The sequence below is a fragment of the Lampetra planeri genome, chromosome 65, assembly GCF_965212315.1.
Source record: "Lampetra planeri chromosome 65, kcLamPlan1.2.h2, whole genome shotgun sequence".
NCBI lineage: Eukaryota > Metazoa > Chordata > Hyperoartia > Petromyzontiformes > Petromyzontidae > Lampetra > Lampetra planeri.
Window position 1 is genome coordinate 809,141 of NC_136171.1, and position 17,043 is coordinate 826,183.

At 51.0% G+C, this 17,043-nt stretch overlaps 1 protein-coding gene across 1 annotated transcript in view; it reads right to left on the reverse strand.

The window, feature by feature from the left end:
• Positions 1-6,137: 6,137 nt before the first annotated feature.
• ZPLD1 (zona pellucida like domain containing 1) overlaps positions 6,138-17,043 on the reverse strand; it is a 106,437-nt gene continuing 95,531 nt past the window's right edge. Inside the window, exons 11-12 of the mRNA XM_078619905.1 lie at positions 6,724-6,756; positions 6,138-6,328 (exon numbers count right to left, since the gene is read on the reverse strand). Coding sequence (XP_078476031.1) covers positions 6,138-6,328; positions 6,724-6,756 — 224 coding nt within the window. The remainder of the gene's footprint in view (positions 6,329-6,723; positions 6,757-17,043) is intronic.

Genomic DNA, 17,043 nt, shown 5'->3' on the forward strand with positions numbered 1-17,043 from the left:
TCTGTGTTGTAACTCGAAATCTGTGTTGTAACTCGAATCCCATAGTGTAAAGAAGAAGAGTCCTTGCCTATAAACATTTGGCGGTTCACCAGCATTGATTCTAGCAAAGCCTGACCCTGCTGATGAACCACTGAATGTCATAATTGGTCAGGCGTTTGCCAGTTTTGAACCAACGCTGCTGAAATGATGCACACCAGGAATGCCGCCGTGTCGCTGATAGGATGTGTCATTTTTTTACGCGGATGGACAGATATGGGAAGAAGGCATAATGTCTGATTATTTATTATTTCTTCCCCCCCCAAAAAAATTATTTACCGGTACCTGTCACCTCGGGTGCGATGGCGTGCGATTCACGCGGCGTTTTTTACAGCGAGCTTTTGTGGTGGGATGAAACATGTCGCGTGTGGGCGACGTCCACTTAAGACCCCATTCGCTATGTTCTGAACCGCACGTATTTGACAAGAGTATAAAAGCATTCATAATAGAGGTTTTTGGGTTAGATCGGGTAAATATATAAATGTGTCGTTAAAACCCGCCACCACCCGACACAACCAACTAGTGAGGGTTGTCACGTAAACAGAACATGCCAATTCGTCACCAGTACAACACGAGTGTATAGTGTAGTGTGTAGTGTATAGTAGTGTAGTGTATAGTAGTGTAGTGTATAGTGTAGTATACTAGTACAGCACACCGGTGTGTTGGAGAGCCAAGCCACAACATTTACAATCTGAGTACCACGTTTCACCAGTAATTACAACTAGCTTCATCAGGCGACAGCCAGATATGTGGAGAAGTCTTACTGTTTCGTTCCTTATATAGAGGCGTAGATGTGTTGACCACCCTTCTGCGCTCTTGCACAATGTAGGGGGGGGGGGTCACTGAGGCAACGCACATTATGCATGTGCATTATGCGAGCCCTTTGAACTTGTCCTTCCTGTCTATTGTGTTTATTAAAATAGCCCGACAAACGGTAATCCCTATAAAAGTCCGCTGCCCTTTGTAGGCATGCATTTAAATAATGTATTATTTGCTGATTCGCTTCCAATTTCGATAGATTATCTAATTACTCTTGGCCAGTAGTAGCTAGTTTTACACAAAACTTCAACATTATCAAAATCAATTGATGAGTGTCCTTGTTGGCACGCGTGTTCTGCTACTGCTGACAGTTGTATTTGGGAGAATTTAATATTTATCTGATGTTCTATTCGTCTCGTGCTGATCATTCGTCATGTTCGCCCAACATAACATTTACCACACGTGCAGTTAATTCTGTACACACCTTCTGTTGATAGCTTCGGTAATACATCTTTTTTACCAGATATAAATTTCTGTATTTTATGTGCCGTGCCAAATCTGACTCGGATATTTAGTTTTTCCAAACATCTGGCTAGTTCATCAGTTACTCCCACAATGTACGGTATTTTGATCGTTTTAATTACTTGGGCAGTTTCAATGCTCGTGATATTTGATTTGGTTTTGGTATTCAATGCCCTGTTGATTTGTGCATCATTGTAATCGTTCATTTGCAGCGCATCTTTAATGTTGAATTTCACTTCTCAGACTGTCACCATCTGACACTTTCTTAGCTCGATGAATGAGTGTCTTGATAAGAGCAGATTTCTGTACGGGGTGATGGTGTGACTGCATTCAGATAGGCGTCAGTATGCGTTTCTTTCGGCAAACACCGTGTGTTATTTTACTATTTCGAACCCGTCTGAGCAGAATATCCAGAAATGGTTGAGTTCTGTCAGCTTCCACTTCCATGGTGAACTGGATGGATGGGTTTTGCGAGTTGAGATGATTTAGAAATGCGTTCAGTGTATCTTTGCCGTATGGCCAGACCACCAATGTGTCATCCACATATCTAAACCAAGCAGATGGTTTGAGAGATTACCGTTGGTAGGGCTATTTTAACAAACACAATAGACAGGAAGGACAAGTTCAAAGGGCTCGCATAATGCACATGCATAATGTACGTTGTGCAAGAGCGCAGAAGCGTGGTCACCACATCTACGCCTCTATATAAGGAACGAAACAGTAAGACTTCTCCACAAATCTGGCTGTCGCCTGATGAAGCTAGTTGTAATTACTGGTGAAACGTCGTACTCAGGTTGGAAATGTTGTGGCTTGGCTCTCCAACACACTGGTGTGCTGTACTAGTGACGAATTCGCACGTTCTGTTTACGTGACAAACCTTACTAGTTGGCTGTGTCGGGTGGTGGCGGGTTTTAACGACACATTTATATATTTACGCGATCTAACCCAAAAACCTCTCTTATGGATGATATTGGCCGCGAACGTCTACGTGTTAAACAGTATAAAAGCACGCGTGCAAATCGCATCATTCTCTTGGGAAAGTTCGTACCCAAGTTTGTCGCTCCGATGGATTTCCGCCCCAAAGACTTTCCTTCCAAACAAATGGCATCCACTCTCACACACGCCACCCCGCAGCGTGTTCAGCATTAGCTTTCGTGTCAGACGCTTTGAATGTGGGCATTTGTTAAATCGTTTACTATTCATTATTTCACAATTTGTTTTATTCTACCAGGTAAGGCCCCACTACTGAGCTGTGCAGTTCCTTTTCAGAAGCAACCTGACCACGAATGATAGCTCAATGAAGTGGCTTCTCATCATTATGTGTAAATGTATCGCAGCCAAATAATCTAAACGCGTGATGTTGATTCTAAATGTGGAGGGAGAAAACCGGAGGACCCCAAGGAAAATCCACGTGAACACGAATAGAGAAACATGCAAACTCCAAATATACAATCTTGATTTGAAAATATACAGCAGGATCAAACCCACCACGTATTGTATGCCAGGTGAGGGAGATAACATCTCGCCACCGTGGCACCTACGACTTTTTATTTTGTATTGCGTTGTTTTTTGCTTTAATTTAACAGAGGAGACACCAATGTATGATTATTTTCATTGTCAGTGCCCAAGAGGAAGTTCCAGAAATGTATGGGGCTTAGGAGCTGATTAGAGAGAATGGCAAAAAAGCCCCGTGGTGTCGCCAGATTTTTTTGAACAGAGGGGAAGCAGTTTCAAACATAATTTTTGAGACTGGAAAAAAGGTCACCATAGATACACAGAGCATTGCGTTAACCCCGATGCAGACGAGCGTGCGTAAATGCGTGGAGCTGGTACACGCAATCATTTGGGTGTGTTCATCCTTGACACATCGACATTGGGCTGGGCTGAAGAGACGCGTGTATCCGTCTGGTTTGAAGACTGCATTCCCTACTCCCACCCAGAGCCGCCCCCTAGGGTGCACGTGGGGGGGGCGGGGCACAGAGGAGTTTTTCTCGGGCCCCGCACCCCCCCGATGGACGGCCCTACTCCTACCATTGGTTAATAAGCCAAGAAAAGGCTCACCGAGTCTCAAGACTCATGAGGGACCTGCCAAGTTTACAGTGGGGGGTGGGTCGGGACTGAATCCACGAACTCCTGCATATTGGGCGAGGTAGTCAACATCTCGCCACCGTGGCGCAGGTAATCCCAATTGAGTAATTTGCAGGTAATTTTTCAGCATTGGGAATATTTTGGCCAATACTAGTTACACGCGTCACAGAGGCGAGATGTTGACTACCTCGCCCGGTATGCAGGAGTTCGTGGGGTTCGGTCCCCACCCTGACGCCTGCTGCTGTTTATTTGGAGTGTACGCCTCTTTCTCCCTGTGTGGTTGTGTGGATTTTTCTCCGGGTCCTCCGAGTTTTCCCCTCCACATTTAAAATCAGTGTGTTTAAAGTATTTAGCTGTTATACATTTCAACATTATAAATCCACTTCGTTGAGCTATAATTTGTGATGGTCGGGTCGCTTCAGAAGAATAGCTACATTGTTCAGTTGGCCTTACCTGGAAAAATAAACATAGTTTAGTTTACACTGCGTGTGTGTGATTTTTTTGGCTATGGGAGGAAAACCAGAGAACCCAGAGGACACCCGTGCAGCAACAGGGACAGAACATGTAGACTCCGCCCGAGTCGGGAATCGAACCCAAGATCCTTCTTGCTATGAGGCGTGTTACCACTTGCACCGCCGGAATCATCGAGGATAAACAAAGATTATGACCCTGATCACAAAGGGAGTAGCAGGGTCTCACCTCGAAGTCCGTGCTGTGACTTAAAAGATAAATTGACCTCGATGCAACTGTGATGTTTTTCGACACACGCCCCTCTTGTCTATCACAGTTCCAAGGCTTACACTCCACCTGGAAGGCACACACTTCGGTTTAACACGTAGTCGGCTTTCACTACCAACATCCATAATAGAGGTTGTTGGGTCTTCGTACCTGATTGGCTCACAAGTGATGACCTCACATTTACCCCCCTCTATCGAAGACAGAAACAGGAGGATTTCTCCACAATTCTGGTTGTCGACTGATGAGGCTGTTTGTTGTAATTACCGACGAAACATTACGGTACTCGAATTGTGAATGTTGTGGGTTTCCTCTTCAACACACAACAGGTGAGTGCTGAACTAGTAAACTAATTGGCCACGTTTTTTTTTACCTGACAAACCTTACTGATTGGCTGTGTCGGGTGGTGGTGGGTTTAACGACACATTTATATATTTACCCGATCAAACCCAAAATACGCACTTCGCTTGAAGCAAGGGCTGCTTTGACTGTGGACACATGTGGGAGGCACTGGGAGCCAGCGTCCTTTCGAGCCATTGGGGCTTTCTCCCGACTTCCCTGCTCTTCAGATCACCTGGTGCTTCGGTTAACGCACAAAAAACACAATGGCAGTGTTGATCTACACGCGTGGAATGAAATGCGATTGCCCTCAGAGGGGGGGGGTGCCCTTCACTGAACATTCACCCTTTACGGTACGATTCGGATATTCCAGAGTGTGTCAACGGACATCTCATCAAGACGATGTACAAATGGGGGGTTGGGGTGCGGAATTGGGGAGGGGGGGGGAAGACAGAAGTTTTATTTAACTATTTTCGCAAGACAGGGTGGGGGGAGTGAAGTCTCGCAGGCCGGAGGGAAGAAGAGGCAACGATGGAGGCAGTGTGGTGAGGATGACCACATAGGGCGCCACGGTGGCTAGATGTTAACTACCTCGCCTACTATACAGGAGGTCGTGGGTTCGATCCCCACCCTGACATGTCTATATTTGGAGTTTGCGTGTCTCTCCCCGTGGATTTTTCTCCAGATCATCCGGGTTTTCCCTCCACATTAGAATATATGGCTGCTGCTATACATTTCCACGTGAAAAGCCACTTAGTTGAGCTATCATTTGTGACAGCCAGGTCGCGTCTGAAAAAGAGCTGTATACAGTCACTCCTTCACATACGCGATATATGCGTTCCTGGAAAAACGCGCGGATGTCAAACGCTATTTTCCAAAAAGAAATAATGTATAAAGGAGGGGGTTATGGGATTTCCTTCATAGTCGCAGACATAATCGCCTATATTATCCTAGCCTATATCAATGCAATACATGTACACCCAATATAATACTCGGTCGTTCATTCTTAACCACCTGTGTTCTCTTGCTACAGTGCCCTCTCATTCATTATCCCATCACCACCCGTGCCCCTTCCTCTCCGGATGTTAGAAATCCGACCACCTGTGTTCTTAATGATCCCTTCGCACGAGTTATCGTGACGCACTGGCTGCTGGCAACGCCATTGGGTCGCGGTGCCAGGTTAGGGTGGGGCGTACGGCGCGTCGCGGATGACGTCATTCCGAAAATGGCCTCGCGTATGTCAATAAAAGGTCTAAATACAATTCGCGCGTTGTTCCTAAATGGCGTACCAAAAAAACGCGTAAACCTAGGATTGCCTATATATCTCGGTAGTGGGGCCTTACCTGGTAAAATAAAAACTGTTTACTTTACGTTGCCCAGTTAGCGAGGCTAAAGACGCTTCGCAGTGGCGGATACACACCGGTGGGTTGCCTTGTGAAATTGGTGGAGGCCTCGTGTGGTCCGTGGGAGTGTGAGCGGAGAGACTATGCTCATGGCCCGGTTCTGGGTAGGAGTTGGGTGAGTGTGGGTAGTGGGTGGGTGTGTTTTGGTAGGAGGTGGGTGGATCTGGGTAGGGGGTGGGTGGAGGAGGGGTGTGGGTAGTAGGGGGTTGGTGTGGGTAGGGGGCGGAGGTCGGTAGGGGTAGTGGTGGTGGCGTTTCAGTTGAATGCAGGGTTGGGGGTGCCCCCGGCAGGCCGCCGAGCGAGGAGGGGGCGCCGCACGCGCACGAGGAGGAAGGCGGCGAGCAGGATGAGGCCAAGGCAGAGGACCCCCACGAAGAGCAGCGCGCCCAGCAGACCCCCTGCGAGCCCGTCGAGCGCGGGGCCCCCCAAGGTGTGGCGGTCCCCTGCTGCTCATGCACGGGCATCCACAGAGAGATGTATGCAGGGAGATTACCACGCACACAAGGATGGAGAGACACACGAGCGCACGCAGTGAGATCTGGTGCTGGTTATCGTGTTGAACTTCATCGCAGCACCGGCAAAATGTCACGGTTCTAGAATTGCAAATGTCGTGGGTTTACTCTTCAACGCACCGGTGTGCTGAACTATTAACTAATCTCGACGTTTTGTTTACGTGACAAACCTTACAAATCGGCTGTGTTAGGCGATCTAACCCCCAAAAAATATTTAGTGTGGATTTATCACAGTAAACTGCAGCTCGGCTAAATGAGAAATAGATGTGGGTTTGGTCTCGTGAGTCGTGGGAAGGTTCTCCTGGCGGTGTTGCATCCCTCCCACTTACGCATCTGGAGGGCGTCCTTCAGGTCGAGCTCGTCTGCAGAGACAGCCAGGACGGGGGGACATGGGGACACCGTCGGAATGTGAACCACAGAGTGCTGCGCACAGCACAAGCTGCTTAACCACTTTCTGCATGTTAACGTATTGGCGGTACCCCGGTGGTGCACGGTATAAAATAAAAACAAACACAAAAATCGTAATAATGATTTATTTTCCCACAATTTTCAACTTCCGATCAGAACATCATTTGTGGCGATGCGTCAAAATCAGTTCTTGTGTCTTAGCAGTCAGAGGACGAATGTTACAAGCGGCTGAACACAAAGCTTCACAGTCTGTTGCCGATAACGATTGTTTGCTCCGTGCCCCAAAGGCAGATTCGACTCGTGCCCTAGACTTGGTCAAACGGTTCCTCGATTCAACGGACCCAAATCAACGGTCAATGTTGACCATTTTTAGAAAGTCTCAGTCGACTGAATAAACCTTCGAATCGCGTGAAACTTGGCGACAGGGTTAATGAAAGACTAATAAACAGATTTGCTAAATTAAGATTTAGATTATAGACTGTTTTAAGAGGACCGGTGTGTTACATTGCACTGGTGTACCACCAATACGTCCATTCAATAAAATGGTTTTTTCCCCATTTATTTTTTACAACTGCGCTGTCAGCATAATGACACGAGATTTAAGTGTCAGTTTTAAAACTCTTGTGGTTTGGTGGAGAACGACCCGCGGAATGAGATGTCACAGAACTACCTCCGAGCACATTGAGAGGTCCATGGCCATTGCCATCTATTAGACCAGGGGTCCTCAAACTTTTTAAACAGGGGGCCAGTTCACTGTCCCTCAGACCGTTGGAGGGCCGGACTATAGTTAAAAAAAACTATGAACAAATTCCTATGCACACTGCATATATCTTATTTTGAAGTGAAGAAACAAAACGGGAACAAATACAATATTTAAAATGAAGAACAAGTAAAGTTAAATCAACAAACTTGCCAGTATTTCAATGGGAACTATGGGCCTGCTTTTGGCTAATGAGATGGTCAATGTCCGGTTCCATATTTGTCACTGCTAGTCGTAACAAGTGATGCAAGTGTGCATCCGTTAGTCTAGATCTGGTTGGAGATTTCAAATGTTTCATTCTGGAAAAAGTTTGTTCACAGACATAAGCGCTGCCAAAGATGGTTGCCATTTTGAGTGCATGGTTCCTGAGATGAGGATATGTCTCAGAGGGGAGAAATGCATAGAAATTATGAAGGCTGCTTGACTTGAATGCGTCTTTCAGAGAGTCACAATTCTGCAGTTCAGCCAGTTCCATTTGGTAAATTGTATCCACATTTTCAATGTCAATAGAAAATGGGTTACGGAAAAGCTGTATGTCCTGTTCATGGAGATGAAGCTCTTTAAATCTAAATTGGAACTCCTTTTGCAATTTTTCCAGTGAATGCAACCAATGGGTTTTCCGCTAACAGATTTTGAGTTGTGGGGAGATGGCAGAAGTTTTCCTCCTTCACTTGTTTGATGAGGAGGCCTAATTTTACTTCAAATGCTTTGACATGTGATTGCACATCACAGATGAGCTTCCCCTTTCCTTGAAGTTGCACATTGAAACTGTTGAGTAGCTCTGTTACATTTGTCAGAAAGGCAAGGTGCCATTTCCATTCTGCATCATTGAGCTCTGGTACTTCTTTGTTTTTTGAAAACAGAAAAGCTGTAATCTGTGGAAGTAAGTCATAGAAACGTTTCAAAACTCTCCCTCGACTCAGCCAACGGACTTCTGGGTGGTACAGAACATCTCCATAGTCAATATTTAGCTCAGACAGAAATTCCTGAAATTGTCTGTGGTTTAGTGCATGAGCTCTAATGAAGTTAACAGAGTCCCACTTCAGTGATGTACTACACAGCGCTTGTTGGTGGATGAGGCAGTGTATGGCTATTGGATGAGAATGGTTATGTTTGTCCATCTCTTGGTTAATGCGAGCAATTACTCCTTTCTTAGACCCCACCATGCTAGGAGCACCATCAGTTGTCACACTGGCTAGTTTAGCCCAGTTCAGCTCCAAACCATTCACAGTTTGGCAAACCTTTTCATAGATATCCTCTCCTGTAGTTGTTCCTTTGATGCTTTGCAGTGCAGCAAGCTCTTCTGTGACTTTGAAATAGTCATTCGTCCCACGAATAAAAATTAGAAGTTGTGCAGAATCACTAACATCATTGCTTTCGTCGAGTGCCAAGGAAAAATAGGAAAGTTTTTTTTGTGGAGTTTTGCAAATGCTGATAGAAATTGTCTCCCATTTCTTCAATCCTCCTTGTAATTGTAGGTCCTGAAAGACTCACTGTACTAAATAAATCGGCCTTCTCTGGACACATATCTTTGGCAACAGAAAGAAGGCATTCTTTAACAAATTCTCCCTCAACGAATGGTCTGCCAGTACACACTATTAGCTTGGCAACTTGAAAACTTGCTCGCAGTGATGAAATATTTAGCTGCTTCTGCTTCACAAAAGTATTTTGCTGAGTTGTTAATGTATTTTTCAGTTTTTATATTTTATCTTTTCTCACTTCTCCGACCAAACAATCATATTTATCTTTATGTTGAGTTTCATAGTGTCGACGTAAATTGTATTCTTTGAACACAGACACTATATTCTGGCATATCAGACACACAGCTCTTTCCTTGTACTGCATGAAAAAGTAATCATAAGTCCACTGTTTTTTGAATATCCTACACTCCGAGTAATTTTTTCTCTTTCTTGACATCATTGTTTCCTAGGGAGTCAAAATTGCTATTAGTAAAATACCAATATATATGTAGAGGTGTAATTGTGTATGGGAGCGGATGGCCAACAAACACAAGGGGCGTGGTTAGGGCCGTACACATAGGAGGTGCTCACACCGACGTCCGCACCTGCATCCCCCACGGGCCCCTCCCGGGGGCCGAGTACTATAAAAGGTGGTGAGCCGGAGGGCTCGAGGTCGAGGGTATCAGCTTTAACCAGCGAAGACGGAAGACCAGCTAGCATAGGCCCCGGAGCTCCCCTGGCTCGCTGTCCTTATCAGGGCCGACCAGGGCAAGCCGGTGGCGTGGCCCCGAGAGCCCAGACTGACGAGCCGGTCTGGAGACTCAGGGTGCCGGGATCCCAGCTTGACCAGGGCTGGGATAGGTAGCCTCCCCTAGCTCCGTAGTGGAGGACTTGGGCGTAGGTTAGCGGGGTTAGAAGTTGTGTATCCCTGTAGCCGAGTGAAGGGGACGATACCCCCTTAAGTATTGTGTGTACCCATTACTGTGCACAAGTTGGTGTCAATAAATAAGTGTGCCTCCGACCCTGTCGTCAAGCCTCCTGATACTTACTACATCTGGGGTCAGAAGTAAAACGTTCAACGATGGACACACGAGGGACGACACGTACCAGGGAGTCGGAGATGGAGGACACCGCGGCCGAATCGCCACCAGAGATGGCCGAGGTCGGATCGGAGCAGCCGGGGCCGAGTACACCCGCGCTGCTACGACAGGAAGGGGGGGATGCGTCGGCCGAGAGACTTCGGCTGGCTCACTCCCGCCTGGCGGAGCTGCTCTACGCTGCGGCCGCCGCGTTGGAAGAGATCACGCGGCTGGGGGCTGGAGGGGCTGCGCGGGACGACGACAGCAGCCGACGCGCGGCGACATTTCCCGCCACCCCGACGCGGCTCGCGGTTAAATTTCCCGCCATCACTACAGTGCGGGCAGAGGGCGGGGCCGGCCCGTGTCAGGTGACTGCTGAGGGCCAAGCACAAGCCGTGACATCATCAGCACCGGCCAGCGCGTCAACATCAGAGCGACCGGCGATGCCATGCTCGCAGCCCGCCCACACTGTAACATATGCTGGGAGCGACGGAGCGCGATCCGCAGCCACGGACGTCGCGTTACAGCAGCGACTGCCGCCTCTCAAAGAATTCGTGGGCGCGGACGGAGACTGGGGCGGCTTCAAAAGGCGGTTCATCGCTCATCAAGAGATGGCGAACTGGACGGACGCCGAGGCACTACGCGCGCTGCCGGCAATGCTGGACAACGACGCCCTGGCTACCCTCACCTCGGCGCCTAAGGAAAAGCGCGCCACGCTGCACTTGGCCCTGCAGCTGCTGTCAGCCGTCTATGGGCCGCCTTCGGACTGCAGGCAGCTGTTCCACGATCGGCATCGGGGTGCCAACGAATCGCCCCTGGCCTTCCGGACGGCTCTCCTGGCCTTGGGAAAGGCAGCTTTTCCGCGGATGGACGAGGAGGGAGTGGACGCCATGGTGGCTGAAAAGCTGCTGCTACTCGCTGATGAGCTGGACGTCGCCGTCTTGGCTCAAGACGACGCAGAGATGTCGTCCCTGCTGGTCGCGCGCCACATCCACGGGGGCTTGCGGTCCCTGCGTCGCAAGGCCGCCAAGGGGGTGGCCGGCCATGCCATGGCGGCCACCACCCTCCCATCGGAGGAGGTCTGCGGGGTGGAGCGGCGGGGGGAATAGAGATCGGCGGCACCACAGGCTCGGAATGGACCGAGCCGCCAGGAGCAGCCCAGGCCATCTGGGGCGCTCACACGCTGCTACAACTGTGGCCTGCAAGGCCACGTTGCTTCAGGATGCCGGGCTCCCCGTCAGCGCGGGGCGACACCTCGTCAGGACGCCGCGCCATCTCCACCCAAGCTCCAGCAGAGAAATACGGCGAGTCGTGGCACCTCACACGTTTGGCCCATGCACACATCCGACACACACTCACGCGCTCAACTGAACAGGGCTCGAAAATCGCCGGCCGTTGCGCCCGTTTGTTCTGAAATGCGGCGAGCGCTCCAACCGGGTCAGTGGTCGGAGCTCGCCCATCGTGTCGTTGCAGCGTCGGCGGGATCGTCGGTTGTGGTCGGTCATATTGATGGGGTAGAGGTGCGGATTTTAATTGACACGGGCATCGGCGACCATTATATCTGATTTGATTTATAACATCCTTCCCGTTCAAAGTCGTCCCTTGCTCCCCGTTGACGTGCCATGCTATGCTGCTAACGGGGGCTCGCTGGGCATTATTGGGCAAATCCGCGCCAAAATTTGCATTGGAGACATTAAATTATCCGGGCCTGTTTTGGTTTCCTCCTCACTCACGGTTCCGTGCCTGTTGGGGACGGATTTCTTGGCCAAAATGCCCATTCGTATCTTGATTGACCAGGGGTGCATCGAGCTCCCGTCGGGCTGACGTGTTACATTTTTGTCTTCCCCCACCACGGAGCGTCGGGCGTTTGCCACCGTGCAGGCGCTCGTGACAAAAACTGTGCGCGTACCCCCGGGGGTGCAGATGCTCGTCCCTCTTAGGTTGCGTCGGCCGTTTGCTGAAGGGGTTGCGGATCGGGGGGTCTTGTTGGGACCATCTCGGGCCGGGGTCAATGGACCCGATTTGCTAGCGGCTCAGACCATGGTGAAAGGGGATGGGGACCCCTTCATTGCAGTCCTTAATGTAGGATCGCGAACGGCCGTGGTTCCTCAAGGGATCGTGCTTGCACACGCAACGCCGGTACCCTATGAGGAACCACTCGTGGGTCAGGTAAGCACCGATCCTCCGTCGCGACCGCATTCGGACTGTGATGACGGATGGCTGTATGCGCTTTGCGCGGGATCAGTGGACCTGTCCGACTCGCAGCGTGCGCAGCTGCGAGTTCTCCTGAACGAATTTGCCGACGTTTTTAGTCAACACAAATTTGATATTGGTTGTACTAAATTGCTGCGACACCATATTGACACGGGTGACAGCGCGCCAATCCGCCAAAATCCCTTTCGGTTGAGTCCCGCCGAAAAGGATCATGTCAAATCGGCTGTTGATGACATGCTAGCCGCCGATATCATTTCCCCTTCCAACAGCCCGTGGGGCGCGCCGATCGTTTTGGTGAAAAAACACGACGGCTCACTGCGGTTTTGTGTCGACTTTCGGCGATTGAACAAACTTTCTGTGGCAGATGCGTACCCGCTTCCTCGAATGGATGAGTCGCTCGATGCCTTGGCGGGGGCGCGATTCTTTTCCACCCTCGATCTACTATCTGGATTCTGGCAGCTTCCTCTGGATGACGAATCAAAACCTAAGACTGCTTTTCGTACACCGCAAGGTCTCTTCCAATTTAACCGCTTGCCGATGGGCTTACATTCTGCGCCGGCAACATTTCAGCGGTTAATGGAACTGGTCTTGGCAGGCTTGCAATGGGATTCGTGTTTAATTTACTTGTACGATGTCATCGTCTTTAGCAAATCCTTCGAGGAACACCTCCAGAGGTTGCGTGCTGTTTTTCTCAAAATGCGGGCTGCCAATTTGAAATTTAAACCGCAGAAGTGCCATTTGCTCCGCGAATCGGTGCGGTATTTGGGTCACATTGTTGGGCGCTCGGGGATATCCACTGATCCCGCCAAAACGGAATGCGTCAGCTCCTGGCCGACTCTCACCTCGGTGGGAGAGGTCAGGAGTTTCATTGGGTTCGCGTCGTACTATCGGCGGTTTATGGCTGACTTCGCTACGATCGCGAAACCATTGCATGCCTTGACGTCCAAGGGAGTCAGGTTTCATTGGGGGCCGGAGGAGGAGGCTGCTTTTAGCGCCCTCCTGAATGCCCTGGTGGGGGCTCCGCCGTTGAATTACCCCGATTTCTCACAACCCTTCTTGCTCGATACAGACGCAAGTAACACGGGCATTGGGGGCGTGCTGTCCCAGCTCGTTGGGGGCGTAGAGCATGTGGTGGCTTACGGTAGTCGGGTACTGTCTCCAGCGGAACAATGGTACTGCGTTACCCGTCGGGAATTATTGGCAATTGTTTATTTCATTCAGCAGTACCGCCCGTATCTGTACGGTCGGCGTTTCACCGTCCGTACAGATCATGCGGCTCTACAGTATGCTCTGCGGGTTCAACAACCATCGGGCCAGTTGTCTCGATGGTTGGAGATTCTCCAAGACTACGACTTTGTCACCACATATCGTAAGGGCGTCCGCCACACGAACGCTGACGCCCTGTCGCGGTTGCCACCCACTTCAGAGTGCGCTTGCCTCTTGGGTTCGGGGCGTTGTAGGCCCCCGAACGTCTCCACCGATTCGGTCCTCGTGGCCGCCACCGATGCGCCTTCGGCTTCGGGTCCTATCGAGCAAGAAGGGAGGGATTTGTTGCTGGGGTTGTCGGTCGCGGAATGGGGACGCCTCCAAATGGAGGACACCTCCCTCCTCGCTCTGCGCCGTCGCACCGGGGGGGTTGGTCAGGGGGTGGCGAACGTTGACTCGTGGGGGTTGTTCCAGGGTCTTTTAATGCACTGGGATGGAAAATCCCGCCGCCAACGGCTCGTGGTGCCTGCAGCATTAAGGGGTAAGGTGGTATGGGCTGTTCATGAGCGGCTTCTGCACTTGGGGGTTCACAAGACCTTTGCCACGCTCCAGCTCGATTTCTTCTGGCCGGGCATGGCAAAGGACGTGGGGGATCTCCTGGGGTCGTGCACGCAATGCGCGCAGCGGAAGCCACCTGCAAGGGGGTCCAACCCTCCGCTGCAGTCCATAAAGGTTTCCCGGGTTAACGAGCTCGTTGCTCTAGACATTCTCGGGCCATTTCCCGCTACACCCAGGGGGAATAGGTATTTATTGACAGGGGTCGAATACTTCACGAGATGGCCTATGGCCTAGCCCCTGGCCAACCAGTCGGCGGCAGCCATCGCGGAGGCCTTTGTCCAGGGCTATGTCCTCGACAAGGGTGCTCCGGAACGGCTGCTTACTGACCAGGGTAAGAATTTTTCGGGGAAACTCCTCCGCGAGGTGTGCGACCTCTTGGGTACGGAGAAAATTCGGACCTCCCCGTATCACCCACAAACTGACGGGATGGTGGAACGGCTGCATCGGACCATCATGTCTATGCTGTCCCAGCAGGTATCGGAATCCCAGACCGATTGGGACCTTCGCATTGCCGGTGTGTTGCAAGCCTACAGGATGGCTCCTCATGCGGCCACCGGATTTTCCCCTTTCTTTTTAACGTATGGCCGCGAGGCTAACCCCCCTGTGACGACCCAGCTGAAGCTCTCGGCGCCTCAGGCGAAGTCTACATTGTCCGAACACGTTAAATTTAATATCGGCAAATTATCTGAGGCACGGGAAGCGGCCGTGCAAAATTCTGAACTCCGCCAGCAGGCGAACGAGAGGCTTCGGCTGGGGCGGGTACATGTGTTCAAATGGAAACCAGGGGACAGGGTATGGTTGCACTGTCCCCAGGTGCTGCTGGCGACCTCGTCAAAGTTGGTACGGCCGTGGCGGGGGCCCGTGGAGGTCGTACAGGTCTTGCGGCCGCAATGTGTATGCGTCAAATGGGGGAGGCGTCGGTGGTACGTGCACCCCTCAAGGTTGAAACCGTTCATTGCGCCGCCCCGTGGTTCGCACACACGCACGCATGGCCAAACGTGTGAGGGGTCCGCCGACTCCCCGACGTCGCTGCTCTCGCCTAACCTGACATCAACTGTGCCATCTCCAGGTGCAACTGGAGTGACGGCTCCGCGACCGCCAACCCCCCCCGGGGGGGTCGGGGGTCGCTCGGCAGCGGCACCAGACTCTCTCGCACCTGGACCGTCAACAACCGCCACTGAGCAGGCCGGGACGGGCCCTTATGACGGGCCCGCCGCGAGAACGCGCGCCAAAACGCGCAGACTATTGTGAGGTCGGCCGTTGGGGGGCCTTTGCGGACGAGGGGGGGAGGCGCCTGGGGCGCGTGTATATATATGGTGGTTTTACGGAATGGGGTATTTATTCGGGAGGGTGCGCCGGGTTATTTTTTTTATTCTCGTTCTTCTTCTACCTGTTTCCTGTTGTTGTTGTTGTTATGGTTGTCATTGTTCTTGTTAAAATTACGCGAGGCACACACGGGTTTGAGCAGGGATGCACCTTTATTCTGATTTTGTTGCAGCCGGGGACGGCTGCGAGCTGTACAGGGGGGGGGGTGATGTAGAGGTGTAATTGTGTATGGGAGCGGATGGCCAACAAACACAAGGGGCGTGGTTAGGGCCGTACACATAGGAGGTGCTCACACCGACGTCCGCACCTGCATCCCCCACGGGCCCCTCCCGGGGGCCGAGTACTATAAAAGGTGGTGAGCCGGAGGGCTCGAGGTCGAGGGTATCAGCTTTAACCAGCGAAGATGGAAGACCAGCTAGCATAGGCCCCGGAGCTCCCCTGGCTCGCTGTCCTTATCAGGGCCGACCAGGGCAAGCCGGTGGCGTGGCCCCGAGAGCCCAGACTGACGAGCCGGTCTGGAGACTCAGGGTGCCGGGATCCCAGCTTGACCAGGGCTGGGATAGGTAGCCTCCCCTAGCTCCGTAGTGGAGGACTTGGGCGTAGGTTAGCGGGGTTAGAAGTTGTGTATCCCTGTAGCCGAGTGAAGGGGACGATACCCCCTTAAGTATTGTGTGTACCCATTACTGTGCACAAGTTGGTGTCAATAAATAAGTGTGCCTCCGACCCTGTCGTCAAGCCTCCTGATACTTACTACATATATACAGCGCTACAAAAACAATATACCAGCAATAACTTTGCCCACACAGAGACATACAGACTGCACTGCCCATCAATGCAGTCTGATTGGGGGAACTCCGCTTTTACCCCAGGCTCACACTGGTGCGGGTGCCATTAAAAAGTTAATTACACCTGCAGTTTTGTTCACAGATAGCAGCCCAATGAGTGCTCACCAGCGCAGCCCAATTAGTGCTCACCAGCGCAGCCCAATTAGTGCTCACAAGCGCAGCCCAATTAGTGACCATGGGCCGGATAAATGCCCTCGGTGGGCCGCATGTGGCGCGCGGGCCGTAGTTTGAGGACCCCTGTATTAGACAAATATGACATCATTGGAAGGAAAATAAGTTTGTCCACTTGTGAGTTAGTCTGTTAGTGACGGCATCTGAGTTTATATTCCCGTTGTACTGGGTCACCTCAGTGCTCATTTGTGACTGCAAGGAACTGGTGGGGGGGGACTGTGGCATTGATTGTGATCCATGGGGGAGAAAAACAACTCATGAATGGAATTGGCCAAACATCCAAATACAGGACCACAGAACTTGGGCAATGGTTGGTAATGCCGGGGTTCTCAGAATCTGAATATGTATTTATACTGGAGGAATCTGATAAGCTATGAAGCTGTTTTTCACATGTCCAGCAGCTAAACTGAAAACTAGTTTTTATTTTACCAGGTAAAGCCCAATATAATCCATCATGGGCGTAACCAGACTAGATTCTGTGAGCAGCTCACAGATCCTTGAAATATCAGCGACAACGGAGGGTGGAGGAGTGGTGCTCACAATAACGAGCGGAGCGCCAGGC